Raw genomic sequence first — 15310 nt, forward strand, 5'->3', positions numbered from 1 at the left:
AGATTAGCTTTTCCATCTGTGTATATCTACTGAGAATTTAAGATCGTCTTCAAAGGTCCTGCTCAAATGACACAAGATGAGTGGCTACTGTGGACAGGGCATTCTTGGTGGTGGCAACCTGACTCTATAATAGCCTCCTTAGAGTGGCTTGCCAGACAATTTCTTTATGGCCTTTTTAGCACCAGATGTAATTTCTTTAATTGCCCAGGTCTTTAAAATAATTCGTGATTTTAAAATTTGGGCTCAGTGACTGATATATAATTGGCCTTATTTCTTTCTCTGTGGGTTAAAGTTTTTATGATGCTATTTGTTTTGTTCTTTCATTTTTATTAATCAGTATGACTCTTTTATTTCTTATAAGCAGCCCAAGAACTTATGCCATTGGGTGGTTTATAAAAATACTGTAACTGATACATGGGGTTGGATATCTTTTTCCAGATACTGGTTTGGCATCAGAAACAGAACTTTATCAGGACCCTTCAGAGAATTTTCACTCCATAAACATCAGGATATTTAAAGAAAACTAATTGGAAACTGCATAAAGCCAGAGGACAGCCACCTGTTAGCAAGCTCCTTTCCTTTCCCACAGGAAAATGTATAGCAATGTAAAACATGATCAGTCAGCCCCTTCTTCCAATCCTTCCCTCACCTGTCAAATATTCCTAACCACTGGCTCACTGGTGGTGAGGTAACCCTATCTCAGCAAGGGTTAAATCTGCTCTCAGTCTAGTGCACTCTCTATTTCACCCTAATCAGCACCTGCAATTGAAAATTCATTGAATTCCTCTGCCATGCAATCCTTGTCTGGACAATGTCATTTGCACACATTACAAGGCTGAATCCTTTGGGGAAATGGGGTTATCAAGCAGTGAATTTCAAGGGTTGCAGAGGTTGCCAGAAGCTGCATCTAGGAGACTGGCTCGTTTATTTGCTGACTGAAGATAAATAAATGGTTTATGCATGTGACACCAACAGTATATGTGGCCCCCAAAATACCTGTAGTAGACACAAACCCTCCTGCTCAAACAGCAGGCAAGAATATGTTACCATTCCTAAAATAGGCAACTTTGGTTGCAATGCAAACTACACTTACAAAGGAATGTTTAATTTAACAAAGTTGGGGTTACCTCTGAATAAACATGCTTACAATTGCACAGATCATCAGCTTCTTATAGCAAAATTCCAGCTTAAACTGAAGAAAGTAGGAAAAACCACTGGGCCAGTAAGATACAATCTGAATCAAATCCCTTATGAATACACAGTGGAAGTGAGGAACAGGTTTAAGGATTTAGATTTGGTGGACAGAGTGCCTGAAGAACTATGGATGGAGGCTCGTAACATTATACAGGAGGCAGCAATGAAAACCATCCCAAGGAAAAGGAAATGCAAGAAAGCAAAATGGCTGTCCAACGAGGCCTTACAAATAGCGGAGGAGAGGAGGCAAGCAAAATGCAAGGGAGATAGGGAAAGATACAGGAAACTGAATGCAGATTTCCAAAAAACAGCAAGGAGAGACAAGAGGGTCTTCTTAAATGAGCAATGCAAAGAAATAGAGGAAAACAATAGAATGGGGAAAACCAGAGATCTGTTCAAGAAAATTGGAGATATGAAAGGAACATTTCGTACAAAGATTACCATAATCAAGGACAAAAGTGGTAAGGACCTAACAGAAGCAGAAGACATCAAGAAGAGGTGGCAAGAATACACAGAGGAATTATACCAGAAAGATATGGAGGTCTCGTACACCTCAGGTAGTGTGGTTGCTGACCTTGAGCCAGACATCTTGGAGAGTGAAGTCAAATGGGCCTTAGAAAGCATTGCTAATAACAAGGCCAGTGGAAGTGATGATATTCCAGCTGAACTGTTTAAAATTTTAAAAGATGATGCTGTTAAGGTGCTACACCCAATATGCCAGCAAGTTTGGAAAACTCAGCAATGGCCAGAGGATTGGAGAAGATCAGTCTACATCCCAATTCCAAAGAAGGGCAGTGCCAAAGAATGCTGCAACTACCGCACAATTGCACTCATTTCACACGCTAGCAAGGTTATGCTTAAAATTCTACAAGGCAGGCTTAGGCAGTATGTGGACCGAGAACTCCCAGAAGTGCAAGCTGGATTTCGAAAGGGCAGAGGAACCAGAGACCAAATAGCAAACATGCGCTGGATTATGGAGAAAGCTAGAGAGTTCCAGAAAAACGTCTACTTCTGCTTCATTGACTATGCAAAAGCCTTTGACTGTGTCGACCACAGCAAACTATGGCAAGTTCTTAAAGAAATGGGAGTGCCTGATCACCTCATCTGTCTCCTGAGAAATCTCTATGTGGGACAAGAAGCTACAGTTAGAACTGGATATGGAACAACTGAGTGGTTCAAAATTGGGAAAGGAGTACGACAAGGTTGTATATTGTCTCCCTGCTTATTTAACTTATATGTAGAATTCATCATGCGAAAGGCTGGACTAGATGAATCCCAAGCCGGAATTAAGATTGCTGGAAGAAATATCAACAACCTCAGATATGCAGATGACACAACCTTGATGGCAGAAAGCGAGGAGGAATTAAAGAACCTTTTAATGAGGGTGAAAGAGGAGAGCGCAAAATATGGTCTGAAGCTCAACATCAAAAAAACCAAGATCATGGCCACTGGTCCCATCACCTCCTGGCAAATAGAAGGGGAAGAAATGGAGGCAGTGAGAGATTTTACTTTCTTGGGCTCCTTGATCACTGCAGATGGTGACAGCAGTCACGAAATTAAAAGACGCCTGCTTCTTGGGAGAAAAGCAATGACAAACCTAGACAGCATCTTAAAAAGCAGAGACATCACCTTGCCGACAAAGGTCCGTATAGTTAAAGCTATGGTTTTCCCAGTAGTGATGTATGGAAGTGAGAGTTGGACCATAAAGAAGGCTGATCGCCGAAGAATTGATGCTTTTGAATTATGGTGCTGGAGGAGACTCTTGAGAGTCCCATGGACTGCAAGAAGATCAAACCTATCCATTCTGTAGGAAATCAGCCCTGAGTGCTCCCTGGAAGGACAGATCGTGAAGCTGAGGCTCCAATACTTTGGCCACCTCATGAGAAGAGAAGAATCCTTGGAAAAGACCCTGATGTTGGGAAAGATTGAGGGCACTAGGAGAAGGGGACGACAGAGGACAAGATGGTTGGACAGTGTTCTCGAAGCTACGAACATGAGTTTGACCAAACTGCGGGAGGCAGTGCAAGACAGGAGTGCCTGGCGTGCTCTGGTCCATGGGGTCACGAAGAGTCGGACACGACTAAACGACTAAACAACAACAACAACAATTGCACAGGATACACCTGGGTGCTTTTTGACCATCACAAAGAGACAGTAATTTATTCACTTGTCTCATATTGAAATCCATGCAGACCCGTATCATGCAAAGGATTCAACATGCATTTAGCTTCCTGGACATGCAGATTTAGAAAAAAAACCTATTTTTTAAGTTTGCTAAATATAGTAAAGTGGTATACACTTGTCATGCCTTTTTAATTAACCAGTGTTATGATACATATTTACAGTAAAAGAAGGGTGTTGGGAACCTAATTTCTGGAAAAAAATCCACATGCCTGCTGTGTGTCCACTTGTCTTATTTCTAAGAGGCTAGTGGAGCACAGAGCATTACGAGGGATACAATCTAATAATATTGAGAACTAGGAAAAGGAAGAGAGCCAAGGAAAAGCAACGTGGCAGTTCAGGGGTGTACTTTTGTGACTAAAATGGAAATGCTTTGCAATTTAAGGGGTGTTTGTGTGATTACTATGGAGTGAGACTGTAGTGCTGACCCTACCCCCCAAATCACATAGTTTTCTCTCTCTATCCCCAAAGTCAACGTACTGAGCATGGACATCTGCAACAGGGAATGTTTATGAGCATAGACAACAGTGTGCATAGGCTTCAACGTGAACCCTGTGTGACATGGGCAAACCCAGCGTGGGGCAGGGGGGCAGCTGCCCCCCTAGAAGCAGGGCCAGCACAGCCGTGGGCGAGAGCGGCGCTGCCAGCAGGGCTGGTGGGCAGAGGTGGAGGCGGAGCACAGCCCGGCGGAACGCGAGTTTGGCATTCCAACCCACTGCGCCGCGCCCTCCCTCTGTCCTCTGCGTCCTCGGCTCCCATCCGGCCCTTGCTTCAGCCAGAAGCCACTGCCGCGCTGCTGCTGCTGCTTGGCTTGGGCGCGGAGGAGCCTGGAGAGCAGCAGCTATGTATGTTCTTGGCTGAGCGGCCGCTGCCCCCTCCCCGCGCCTCCCCCTCCCCCGCGAGCTCTTCCGTGGAGGGGGCTGTTGCTGCGCTCACACGGGACTCCTCATGCCTCAGGAATGCGGCGAGGTATGCGCCCCTTTCCAAGCAGGCGAGCAGGCGCTGCTCGCTCTTCCCCTACTAGTGAGGAGAGGGGGGAGGAGAGGAGCGCCTAGCTCATCCCATGGCAGCCGTCCACCTTTTCCCGCCGCCGTTTCGTAACTGCTTACGAGAGGCGTGCGCGGAGTTAGGAGCAGCCCTTTCTTAAGGAGCGTGCTTGGCGAGAGGCTCTTCCCACTCGGAGAAGGCGAGTCCCCGAATCGCCGAGAGGAAAGATGTGGTTTTCATTAAAAGGAGTTTGAAGTGGAAATACTCGCGGGTAACTGAAGTGACCCTGAATTTCTTCCGTGGGAGCATTTTTATTGATTTTTTTGCGAGGGGATTATTTCGTGTGGAGAGCTCACACATTCGGGAGTCAAGGGGTGTGAGACACACGCCTTTCTAGAAAGTCCAAAGTCTCCTTGGGCATTCAGAAGTTCTGCAAACTCGCTTGTGCGAAATTGCGTGAAAAGCAGTCATCTGTACTTGGTGAGCGGGCTGTCCCAAGCGCACAGGATTGCATTCCCCGATCTTGGGGAGGGGGGGGAACCCTCGAGTGTGAAATTTGGTGGGAACCCGCTTTGCGCATGCGCAGATGCGGCACTTTTCCCTGCGTCCTTTTCAGCTAGCAGCCGGGGCTCCAGAATGGATCCCGGCCGCAAAGCAAGGTACGACTGTACTGCACACAGAAAAATCAAACAATTCATAGAATTTATGGCCACGAGGGATTAACAATATCCTTTGAAATGATCTGAAAATTGTAGACCACCAAGGGCTACCGTGTTTCCCCCTTTTTAATACGTAGTCAGAAAGTAAGCCATAGCAGGCTTTTAAAGCATTTGTTCAATATTAAACACCCCCTGAAAATAAGCCATACCTCCACGCAGCAGCGCCGCTCGCCTTGAGGCAGCGGGACCCAGCAGCAGCGCTGTCCTTGTCCTCCCGCTGCTGTTGCTGTTGCTGCTGGGCCAGGCGGAGGCGAGGCCGCTGCTCGCCCCTGGGGGCTGCATGGCCCAAGGCTGAGCGGCGGCGGGAGGCCCGCGGGCGCTTCTGCACGACTGGAGTGACGGGCGGCGGCGGGAGCGCTGCTGGCCCCTTCCGCGCCGCCGGAGCATCGTGGGCTGCATGGCCCAAGGCAGAGCGGTGTTGTGAGACCGGGGCAACAGGCGGCGGCGGGAGCGCTGCTGGCCCCTTCCGCGCCGCCGGAGCGTCGTGAGCTGCATGGCCCAAGGCAGAGCGGTGTTGCACCACCGGGGCAACAGGCGGCGGCGGGAGCGCTGCTGGCCCCTTCCGCGCCGCCGGAGCACCCGGCGAGGAGGCCTGCCTCCCCAGCGCCCGGAACCGGCGGCTGCAGAGCGGAGCGCTCTGCCGCGCCGAGCGCTCGGAGCGCCCAGCAGCGCCTTGCAGAGCGCCGAACGCTCAGAGCGCCGCAGCAGCCTGGCCTCTTCCTGCCTGCCACCCCACCGCCCGGAACCGGCAAGGAGGAGGAGAAAGGGGCGCCTGGGAAGGAGTCGGGAGGGCCCTTGCTGCATGAGCCATGGGCACCCGGCTCCTTCCAAGCACAGTGAACGCCGCGCCTCGCTTTGAGCAAGAGGCATGAAAGGGACGCGGCGACGAGGGTGATGGCTGCGCGGGCGGCGGCTGTGTCACGTCTCCCGGCGGCCGTGGGGGCTCTCGGTGCTGCCTTGCCCGGGCCCCGCATTCCCCAGAGGCCGGCCTCATGCGGTGGGTGGAAGGCGCGCGGGTGGCCTGTCTAAGGCCAGGCGGGATCCCTCAGCCCTCCTCATCCTCATGTGTTTATTTCATGAAACACGCCCCCCCCCAAAATAAAGCAGCAGGAACCTCAGGGCGGTTGGCGGGGGATGGGTGGGAGAAAGATTTTAAAAACCACAAGAAAGGCATCACCGGGCGGAGCGCCGAGCCAGCGGCCTGGCCTCTTCCTGGCCATGCCGAGGAGGCCTGCCGCCCCACTGCCCGGAACCATAGGTACCATAAAAACATAATAAAAATAAGACATCCCCTGAAAATAAGACACCATGTGGTTTTTTGAGGGAAAAAAGTTATAAGACGGTGTCTTAAAAAGGGGGAAACACGGTAATACAGTTCCATTCCAATACACACATTTCTTGTGTATCACTCCAGACTCAGATAAGCGGATGGGCTTGGCTGAGTATTCATACTTGGTGATCTGCAATGCAACAAAATTAACCAGTTTCTGGCTTATGCAGCCTTTGAAAGTTTCATCAACACTGAATTTGCATGGCATGACAAATTATTTCCTCAATTATTTGCTCAAAAGTCACAGATTGGCTCTGTGGCAGAGCAGGGAACTGAGCCCAGATCTTCACAGTATGGAGACAGTGACATATGAAATGGGCCAGTCTCCCTAAATTGAGCCGTAGCAGAGCTTTGTATGTATGAATTGGTGGAAAACCAATTGCCCATGCAGCCTGATATCTCGGGACATTTGTTCTATCACTCTATCCAGCTGCATGATCTGCAGCCCGTGGCAGATTTCACCCCCACGCTCCTCTGTCACATTCCAGCCCTCCGCTTCTGACAGGGCAGCTACTACACTGGCCTCGGTATCCTTAGCGCTGGTAGCTCAGCTCCTCTGCATATGCTGTCTGTCTTGTGAACATGGCTGGCATTTTTAATTTAGTCAATTTTCAGCTCTGCTTGTTCCTGTGAGATGTGTGTCAGGGCTGTTTTCCCTTTTAATACGTGAACACATTGAGCCATTCTGATTTATCATAAGAATGTGACTCTCTCTGCCTGTCTTGTTAGAGGAGATACAGAGGAATTAAATATCTGTGGGTTTTTTTTTTTTTTTTTTGCTTTGTCTTCCGCTCAGCTGATTTCTGTGGGCTGAATTCTAGGCTTTACTTGCTTACCTGATAATGAATCAAGGTGTTTAGCCGCTTCCAGTCACCCTCAATCTTGGTGGTGATATCTTCATCCTGAAGGACCACACGTGCTATTCGGCCTTGCCGCCACTCTGCAGGAGAAGGAAGACAATATTAGACAATCAAGGACAGAGGCACAGTCATCTCATTGGTAGGATGGTTCTCTGCAATGCTGAACCTCCAAGAAAGGAAGAATGGGTTAAATTATTCTTCTTGATTCCTGCGTAACTGCTGTTCCCACCCCGTTTCCATAAGTACGGTAGCTCTTTCCCAAAGCAAGGATGTTCCTACCCAAGTCCATGTCAACAGCTCGTGGCCTTTGTGAGTATGGGACATTTTTATACACTGCATCCAGAATCTTCTCTTTGACCTGAGTGATGGTATCACAGTTCAACACTTTCACAGGAATCTCAGGACTGTTCTCATTGTCTGGATTCACACAGTTCAAGATCTAGAAAAGAGGGGGGGAAATGGGAATATTAAGATGAGCTCAGAAAAGCTAGGAAGAAATCATCTGCATATTACATGAATTCTCAACCTAAGTTGGAGGTATAAAAATGCCTGTTCACAATTAAGCCCTATTTAGACAGGGAAGCTGGTGATATTGATTTAAAAAATCATTGATTTTCCATTTCATAGAAAGCATGTGCAGACCTAGATCTGTAAGTACCGGTATGCAGAGATGTAGTCTACATAATTAAATTGCGTACATAAAATTACTGTAGCTCTCTCTGTCCCTTGGGAAGGTGAATAAAATTTGTGCATGGATGATGCCCATGGGTGATGCACACAATGCTTTGGGAAGCCTGGTTCATCCCTTCAGATTACGGATGGCTTGCTCTTTGTCCGGTTTAAGCGTGTTTTATTTTTAGACACTAACAGATTAACTCTGTCCTGTTTTTGCAGTTTAATGCGCAGGTTTTTGATTTTTTTTAAAAAAACACAAATCTACACAGATGTAGTTAAAAACAGGAACTAATGAGGTGGTCTAGGGCAGGGGTGCCCAAATGTTTTTCAAAGTGGGCCAGTTTTGATGAAGTGAACATGTGTGAGGGCTGACCGAAGTTGCTGAGCTTTTTTTTAGGATTTTACCCCAGGACATGAGGCTTGGATTAAATCGACCGGTGGGCCAGATTAGGCCCCCAAAACGGACTTTGGACATGCCTGATCTAGTGGCTTTACAATCTTTTCCCTCTTTTCTCCAACAGGACCTAGCCACCTGGAAGGCTAGGAAGTGTGACTGGCTCCACACAGGCAGCAAACAAGGTGGCAAATGCCTCCTGGCAATATTGGTGTTGGGATGTGATGCCCTGCCCTGTCTAGGAACATTGTCTGAGGAAAAATGTGATATTCACTATGTTCCCCCACCCCCCATATGTCCAATGTCCTTCCCAGGGACAATCTATACATTGGTCCAAGAGTTTTGTACAGGTGAGTCCACACTGGGATGTGATTCCCCTCTCCCATATTCCTTCCCCATTTGTAATTCGACTATACCTATACTATACTATACTATACTATACTATACTATACTATCATGGAACATCAGCCACAATTCTGAAAATGAGGGTTAGAACTAGCTGAGATGGCTAACTGCCTATTTCCACCCTATATGGAATTTTCAGGCATTTTCCCTACCATTAAAAACAATGGGCTGGCTTAAAAGTAAAAGTGTTAGCTCTGTATTGCTATTTACTAAGGTGTCTGGGCTTCATATCTTATCTCAAGAAGCTTCTCTGCTTGGATATGGACCCAGAGTTTCCACAATAAGAATCACCATGAAAAAGTTCTACTATTATATAGAGCACCTGGGACAGGAAAAATTGCCACCTAACTTCCCCATTCAATCCATGTCCAGCCCTGAGGATTATGTTCCCCATGATGGCTGATGGCTGGTGCAACCAAAAATTGTTCAGAGAAGGCACCCACTCACTAGAGTTTTGTACTCAATCTGCTGCCGGATCAGCTTGTCCTCACTCAGGGAATAACGTGCCTCCCCCGTAATGGCATCAATTGGGCCTTTCTCCATCTGTTGCTTGATGGCGCAGTACAACATGAAGAGTGGCTCTCCAGCACATTCCTGTTTGACACAGAACACAAGAGAACTTGCACACTGATGAAGACAGAACTTGTCAAAGTAGAGAAACCATGGCAAACAAGTATAATTTAAAAGCAGCTACACAATCCACCTGATTTTTTTTTTAATTCTTTGAGCCTCACAAGCAATGTTGGCTGATTTGAGTTTCCATGGTTTTGGTTTCTAAAGATTACAGGATGCGTTGCAGAAATATGTAACCAGAAAGGATGTGTCCTTGTTTTATGCACCATTTAGTAAGGAAAAAGCAAACACTGGCTTTTACACCTAACATCTATATTGGTCAGTTTCATTATAGGTGTTATATGATGTCAAGTGACTGACAATGGGGTGATCCTACCCATCTGTCAAAATGACCCATGGAGGGTTGGCCACATATGGAGCCAAGACTCTGGCTAGATCCAATTCCCCGCCCTAGAGGTAAGTTCATAATATTGCCAAATTTACTGGGATGTACCTCACTAAAAAGTGTTCAAAACATGTGTGCTTTCAAATTGGTCAGCAGCATTAATAGTAAAGCAATAAAATAAAGCATTAAATATGAAACATTCACAACTGAAGTATCTAAATAAACCAGAAATTCCAGAAAAAGAAGCCACATAATATCTCTCTTGCTACATTCAATCAGCTACAAAGCCACTTTTCTTTTTATGTTATTACAAAAATTCACCCACTCCTCTCTGACCCACATGATGAGGAAGCTCAGGAAAACTCAGTCAGTAAAGCATGAGACTCTTAATCTCAAGGTCGCTGGTTCGAGCCCCACGTTGGGCAAAATATTCCTGCATCACAGGGGGTTGGACTAGATGACCTTCCTGGTCCCTTCCAACTCTACAATTCTACAATTCCATGACACCACTCTTCAAATCCATCCACTAGATGTGCACTAGATGTGCAACTGCATTTGCCCATATTCAACCCTTTGTATTAGTGCCTCCCCCACCCCACTTTATTTTTCTATTGCAAGCTCCTGAAGAGCAGGGACCTCACTGTTTTTACCTATAGGACTCTGGAAGTCACCAAGTATATATATGGTGCTGTGTAAACAATAATTACGATCAGTGCTATTTTTCTAGTAAAAGAGGTACTGGAGCTCACCAAGAACTTCTTCCTTGTTCCCTTAGAACGGCAATGGCGCCCATCTGAGAGGTGCCAGAACTGAGCTCCAGTGAGCTTCGGCTAGAAAAAAAGCCCTGATCACAATAATCAAATGTATAAAAAGGGAAATTACTGTCTATTGGACTGCATTATAAAACACCACAAGATCAAACAGGCGCCAACAGGTATTTGGAGCCACCTGAAGTAGCCATAAACTGTATTCAATGTCTAAAATAAAATATGAATATCCAGCTCTTGATAATGCATTAGATACAGTATAGGAGAATGCGGAACTGAACTGCATCAGCTTGAGACCAGTAGAGTATTTCTTCTTCCTACCCTTTTCACTTTTAATCTGCTGTATCTGTGCCTTGATTCCCCTCTGTTGAGTACACATGTGTGACATTTCAGATTTGTAATCTAGAAAGCCTTGTGCTAAGGGAACCGGTATAGAACACACCTGTACTACAATCTTAAATCATCCTGACTTCCCCCATGTGAGTCTAGGGAAAGTGCTGAGAATTATTTTGCAGAATTATGTCCTTTTCAAATAGTAACAGTTCCCAGAATGCATAGCAGAGTGTGGTGAGGGCAAAAACGCTTTCACAGATTAGAGAACCAAAGCTGCATTTATGCACAGGACAAGGCGGTCTCTACACTTTCCTCTTATTACTCTGTCTCTGGGTTTAACTTCCTCCAGCCACTTTGTCTGGTCTTTATTGAGCTTTTGTTCTGATTTGTTTGTCAGGAGGTGATACAACAAGGAGAATTCATCCTGATTTGCTTATGTGGTGATTTTACACCTTCCTATTACAGTAATTATTTGTGCATCCCACACTTCTAGCGCATTTCCCCATCACTTTCCTAACTGCATAATGTCTGTTTTTTGTGTGTGCTGGGGTTATAGAGCACTTTAATCCACTTTAATTATGGAAACCTACATTTCTAGCACGAGCTTGCATCCTTTCTGCATAATACTGATGCTCTGGAGGTGACCACAGAAAACAAGAACTTGAAAAGAACATAACAAAGGAAATGGATTCAGGGTAGAAGCAGCTGACTATTTACCTTTAGGAATTTGTGGAGAAGGAAAGCAAACCAATTAGTCAACATCTTCTCAGCCACTGACTCAGTCCTAGGAAGAGATTAGAAGGAGTTTTATTAAACCCACATTAAAAATAATAATGAATAGATCATCATAATTTAATTTGTATGTTGACTTTAGATGGCTAGAACCATGGTGAAGGCTGCTTGAAACATGAAAAGATTTACACAATCACAAACATAGTCATAAATAAAACACACCTAAAAGCACACAACCATAATTGAAAAATTCCAGCAAGTCCCACAGAAATCATTATAAGATAAAAAAATAAAGATACAAAATATTAATAACAGCAGCAACAACCAAACCACCTAAACAATACCCCAACCCAAAAGTAAGGACTAGCTTAGCTTAACTTCTCCCTCCCTCATAAATTAAGCACAATATATTTCTATGTGAGACCTCCAGGTATAGGGCAGTATATAAATTCAATCAATCAATCAATTAAAAATATATGATTGCAAAGACTCCTCCCTTTACTATCCTTTTCTTCGCAGAACCAGGGGATTAGTGCCAGGGCACCAATGCAATAGAAAAATGAAGTTAATGTAATTGCATAGCAGATTTCAAACAATGTGGCATTTCATCACACAATATAATTGTGTATCTGTCTGTATTTTTTATTTTTAGATTTCCTCCCCTGCTTTTTGATGAAATAATGGACAAAAGCCACAGCAGTAGACAATACGCTAAGTAACAGAAAGCCATCTGCTGCAAGAAAAATAGTTCAAACAAAGATAAACATAAACTCCACAATGTACTCTGAGGGTAAAACTAAACGTGAACTACAATAAGGATCTATTGCAATACTCATTTCGGCATATGCTATGTGTTAATATCTATTAAGCTGTGAACTACAATTTTTCAATGTTCCTTTCAGTGGAACATGCGTACTTATCTTACTACAAAGCAAGTTGGAACCCCAATTTATTGTGAGAAGGGCTGCTGCCTTGGTCAACTCACAACTAACAATTGCTGGGTGAGGGGCACTCTGTTTTCCCAATATCTGCTATGTGAGCAACAGCACCCACATAGTTAATAGCCCTTTTAAGTTTGGAAGTAGGAAAACGGTACGCTGAGCTTTTAAAGGCCATCACACCTCTCCTGATTGCATCAGAAATGGTGCATTTTTCAAGGCTAATCTTAGAAATAGCAAGTATGCATTCATTTGTCCAAGCAGCAGATAATGTTCTTGGGGCTCACGATATGGAGAACTTGTGTCCTAATCCCTGTGCAATTCAAAGTTCTGTCATTGGGTGGCCTTTGGGTAAGACATACTCTCTCAACCTAGCTTACCTGACAAGAGTTGTTGTGGGGCTAAAACAGCCTTCCCCAACCTGTTGCGTCCTAGATATTCCACGCTACAACAACTATTGGCCCAAGCCAGAACAACTGATGGGTGTTGTATAACCCAAAGCATCTTGTGGTCAATAGGTTGGGGAAGGCTGAACTGAAATGCCACAGGGAGCTCCTTGGTGGAAGGGTGGGAGCCAATGGAATACCTATAATAATAGTAATTGTTAGGAAATGTCAGTTTCCCGCCTTCAGGGTGTCTGAAAATGTGATTGCAATGCATTCCAGCAGAAAGCGGGGGGTGGGGGGGTGAAGGAACAAGAAAAATTGACTTTAATGCCATCGTTTATGAATGCTGGAAGGTCCCACTCTTGATTTTTGATCAATTGGAATTGGAAAGTCAATCTGAAGCTTTTGTCCCTTGCTCTGCCCCTCCCACATTTTCAGCAAGAAGTAAATGCAGATTGCTCATGAACTGAAAGTAACAAAGCCCAGCTGACAGCCCATCACAGCAGCCCCTCTGAAGGGGATGCCTGGTGGAGCTGTAACTCCTCACACTTGGTGCAAATTATACCCTGTAGCTCAGTAAATCACTGGAATTTGTGGCTGGTGGCAATCAAGGACAGCAGTGACAATGGTAGGGGAAATTGCAGCTTTTCCTCAAGGGCCACACCCAGCACTAGCTCCTCACATTGTGTCCAACATTATCTCTAATTTAAATACAATGGTTCTTAATGATAGTTTTTAATGCTGGCACGGCAGGATTGCTGATTCCTCTTTAAAAGTGATGCAGCCTCTGTTCCTGGGAAATGGGGAAGATTTTGAACGATGCATCAATGAAAGGAGTAGAGTTCCCGTTCTCACTACGTGCTGAGCCAGGGTGTTCATAGAGCAGCTGTAGATGAGCTACTTAATTTATTACCAGCTGTGCCAGCTGAAAACATGCTGCAAATGAATCTTTTTCAAGGCAGGATGATATCCTTTGTAAGTGGAACGTCTATAGACTTTCTTCCATAGGACACTGATCAGTGGCAATGCTTAACCATCTGACTTTCCCACCAGCAACGAACAGCACTGCTATGCATCATTCAGCTGCAGGTTGTCCTAAAATTATATTCTAGAGTGCATCTTTCTCAAATGACAATGAAGTATACAGTGCTTTAGTAAGAATCCATTTTTGGCAGAGTACGGTAACTGGTCACCAGGGATCCAGTAAACACTTTTTCCTACCTTACAACTGGTACAGACATTTTTCAAATAGTTTCGAGCATGACTCTTTGCTACTTGCTGAGTGAAGGTGATATTCTAGAGCAGTGGTTCTCGACCTGTGGGTCCTCAGATGTTGTTGGACTACAACTCCCATCATCCCTAGTGGGAAGGTCCAGTAGTCAGGGATTGTGGGAATTGTAGTCCAACAACATCTGGGGACCCACAGGTTGAGAACCACTGTTCTAGAGATTATTCTTTATACAGTATAGAAAAAGGAGGGGCCATTGCTCAGCAGTGTTGAATGCTGCATTCTTGCCTACATCTCTGTTTAGAAGATTTCAGGTAGGAGGGCTTGGAAAATATGTGACAAAGGCCACTTCAAAAAAATTCTTGACAGTGTGGTTAATCTTCCTAGTTTACTAATGTTAGGGAATCTCCCATGTTGTATGGATCAAAGTTTAAATAATATCTGGTTCTGCTGTACTTATACAAGCCAACAAATTCTGGAGTATGGAAACGTAATCCTATAAAAAGAGCAGATTGCTCAAATTCTATCTGTCTCTCAATCCAAACACAGACAAACACACACACATACACAGGGCTAGAATTGGGTTTTCACAGAATACCAACTATTTTAGGGAAAAAAGTATGCTGCGGATAGAGTGGCAGAAGACAGCATAGAACTAGGAACAGAAATTTGTCTAAAGCAATTATGATTACAGACTTGCTTTTGAAAAAAATGAAAACCAAGAATCAGAGTCCACATTCTGTTGTCAGATTCCATGTAAAGACCATATTGTCATATACTATATGAAATTGTAGGTCAATATATTTTTATGTATCCTGTCTGCCCCTCAATCCACTCATTCCAGGAATAGTGTTGATATGGAATATGTTATTGTTTCTCATTACCAACAATTCACAGACCCTCAGAACAAATATTGACTATAGCTTTGCAGATCCATCTATTTTTGTATGTTTGGGTTTTTTTACTCCATAGACAGATACACGTATATAATGTGTAGGGCACTATGAAGACAAAAGATTTCCACATCACAAATAGTTGTTATTTGATGAGAGCAAAGTACCTTGCAATGCCTTTTTTTAAAAAAACAAAACAAGAAAAAATAATAGTTAACTTCTATTATTTTGAATAAACCTTGAATAAACAAGCAGGCAACAGTAAACAAATATACCAGTCCATTGAAAAAAATTGTATCCAGATCTTTAGGCAAATGCTCTAAAAAGCCA

The 15310-nt window shown here is 44.6% G+C and overlaps 1 protein-coding gene across 3 annotated transcripts in view; it reads right to left on the reverse strand.

Annotated features, from left to right (window-relative positions):
• The window catches only part of PLXNA2 (plexin A2), a 417253-nt gene that overhangs the window by 35530 nt on the left and 366413 nt on the right, over positions 1–15310 (reverse strand). For all 3 annotated transcript variants that reach the window (XM_060277140.1, XM_035123148.2, XM_060277141.1), the window contains exons 23-26: positions 11521–11587; positions 9193–9339; positions 7551–7710; positions 7248–7351 (exon numbers count right to left, since the gene is read on the reverse strand). In XM_060277140.1, the coding sequence (XP_060133123.1) occupies positions 7248–7351; positions 7551–7710; positions 9193–9339; positions 11521–11587 (478 nt within the window). The remainder of the gene's footprint in view (positions 1–7247; positions 7352–7550; positions 7711–9192; positions 9340–11520; positions 11588–15310) is intronic.

Source organism: Zootoca vivipara, chromosome 7 (assembly GCF_963506605.1).
Source record: "Zootoca vivipara chromosome 7, rZooViv1.1, whole genome shotgun sequence".
Lineage (NCBI taxonomy): Eukaryota > Metazoa > Chordata > Lepidosauria > Squamata > Lacertidae > Zootoca > Zootoca vivipara.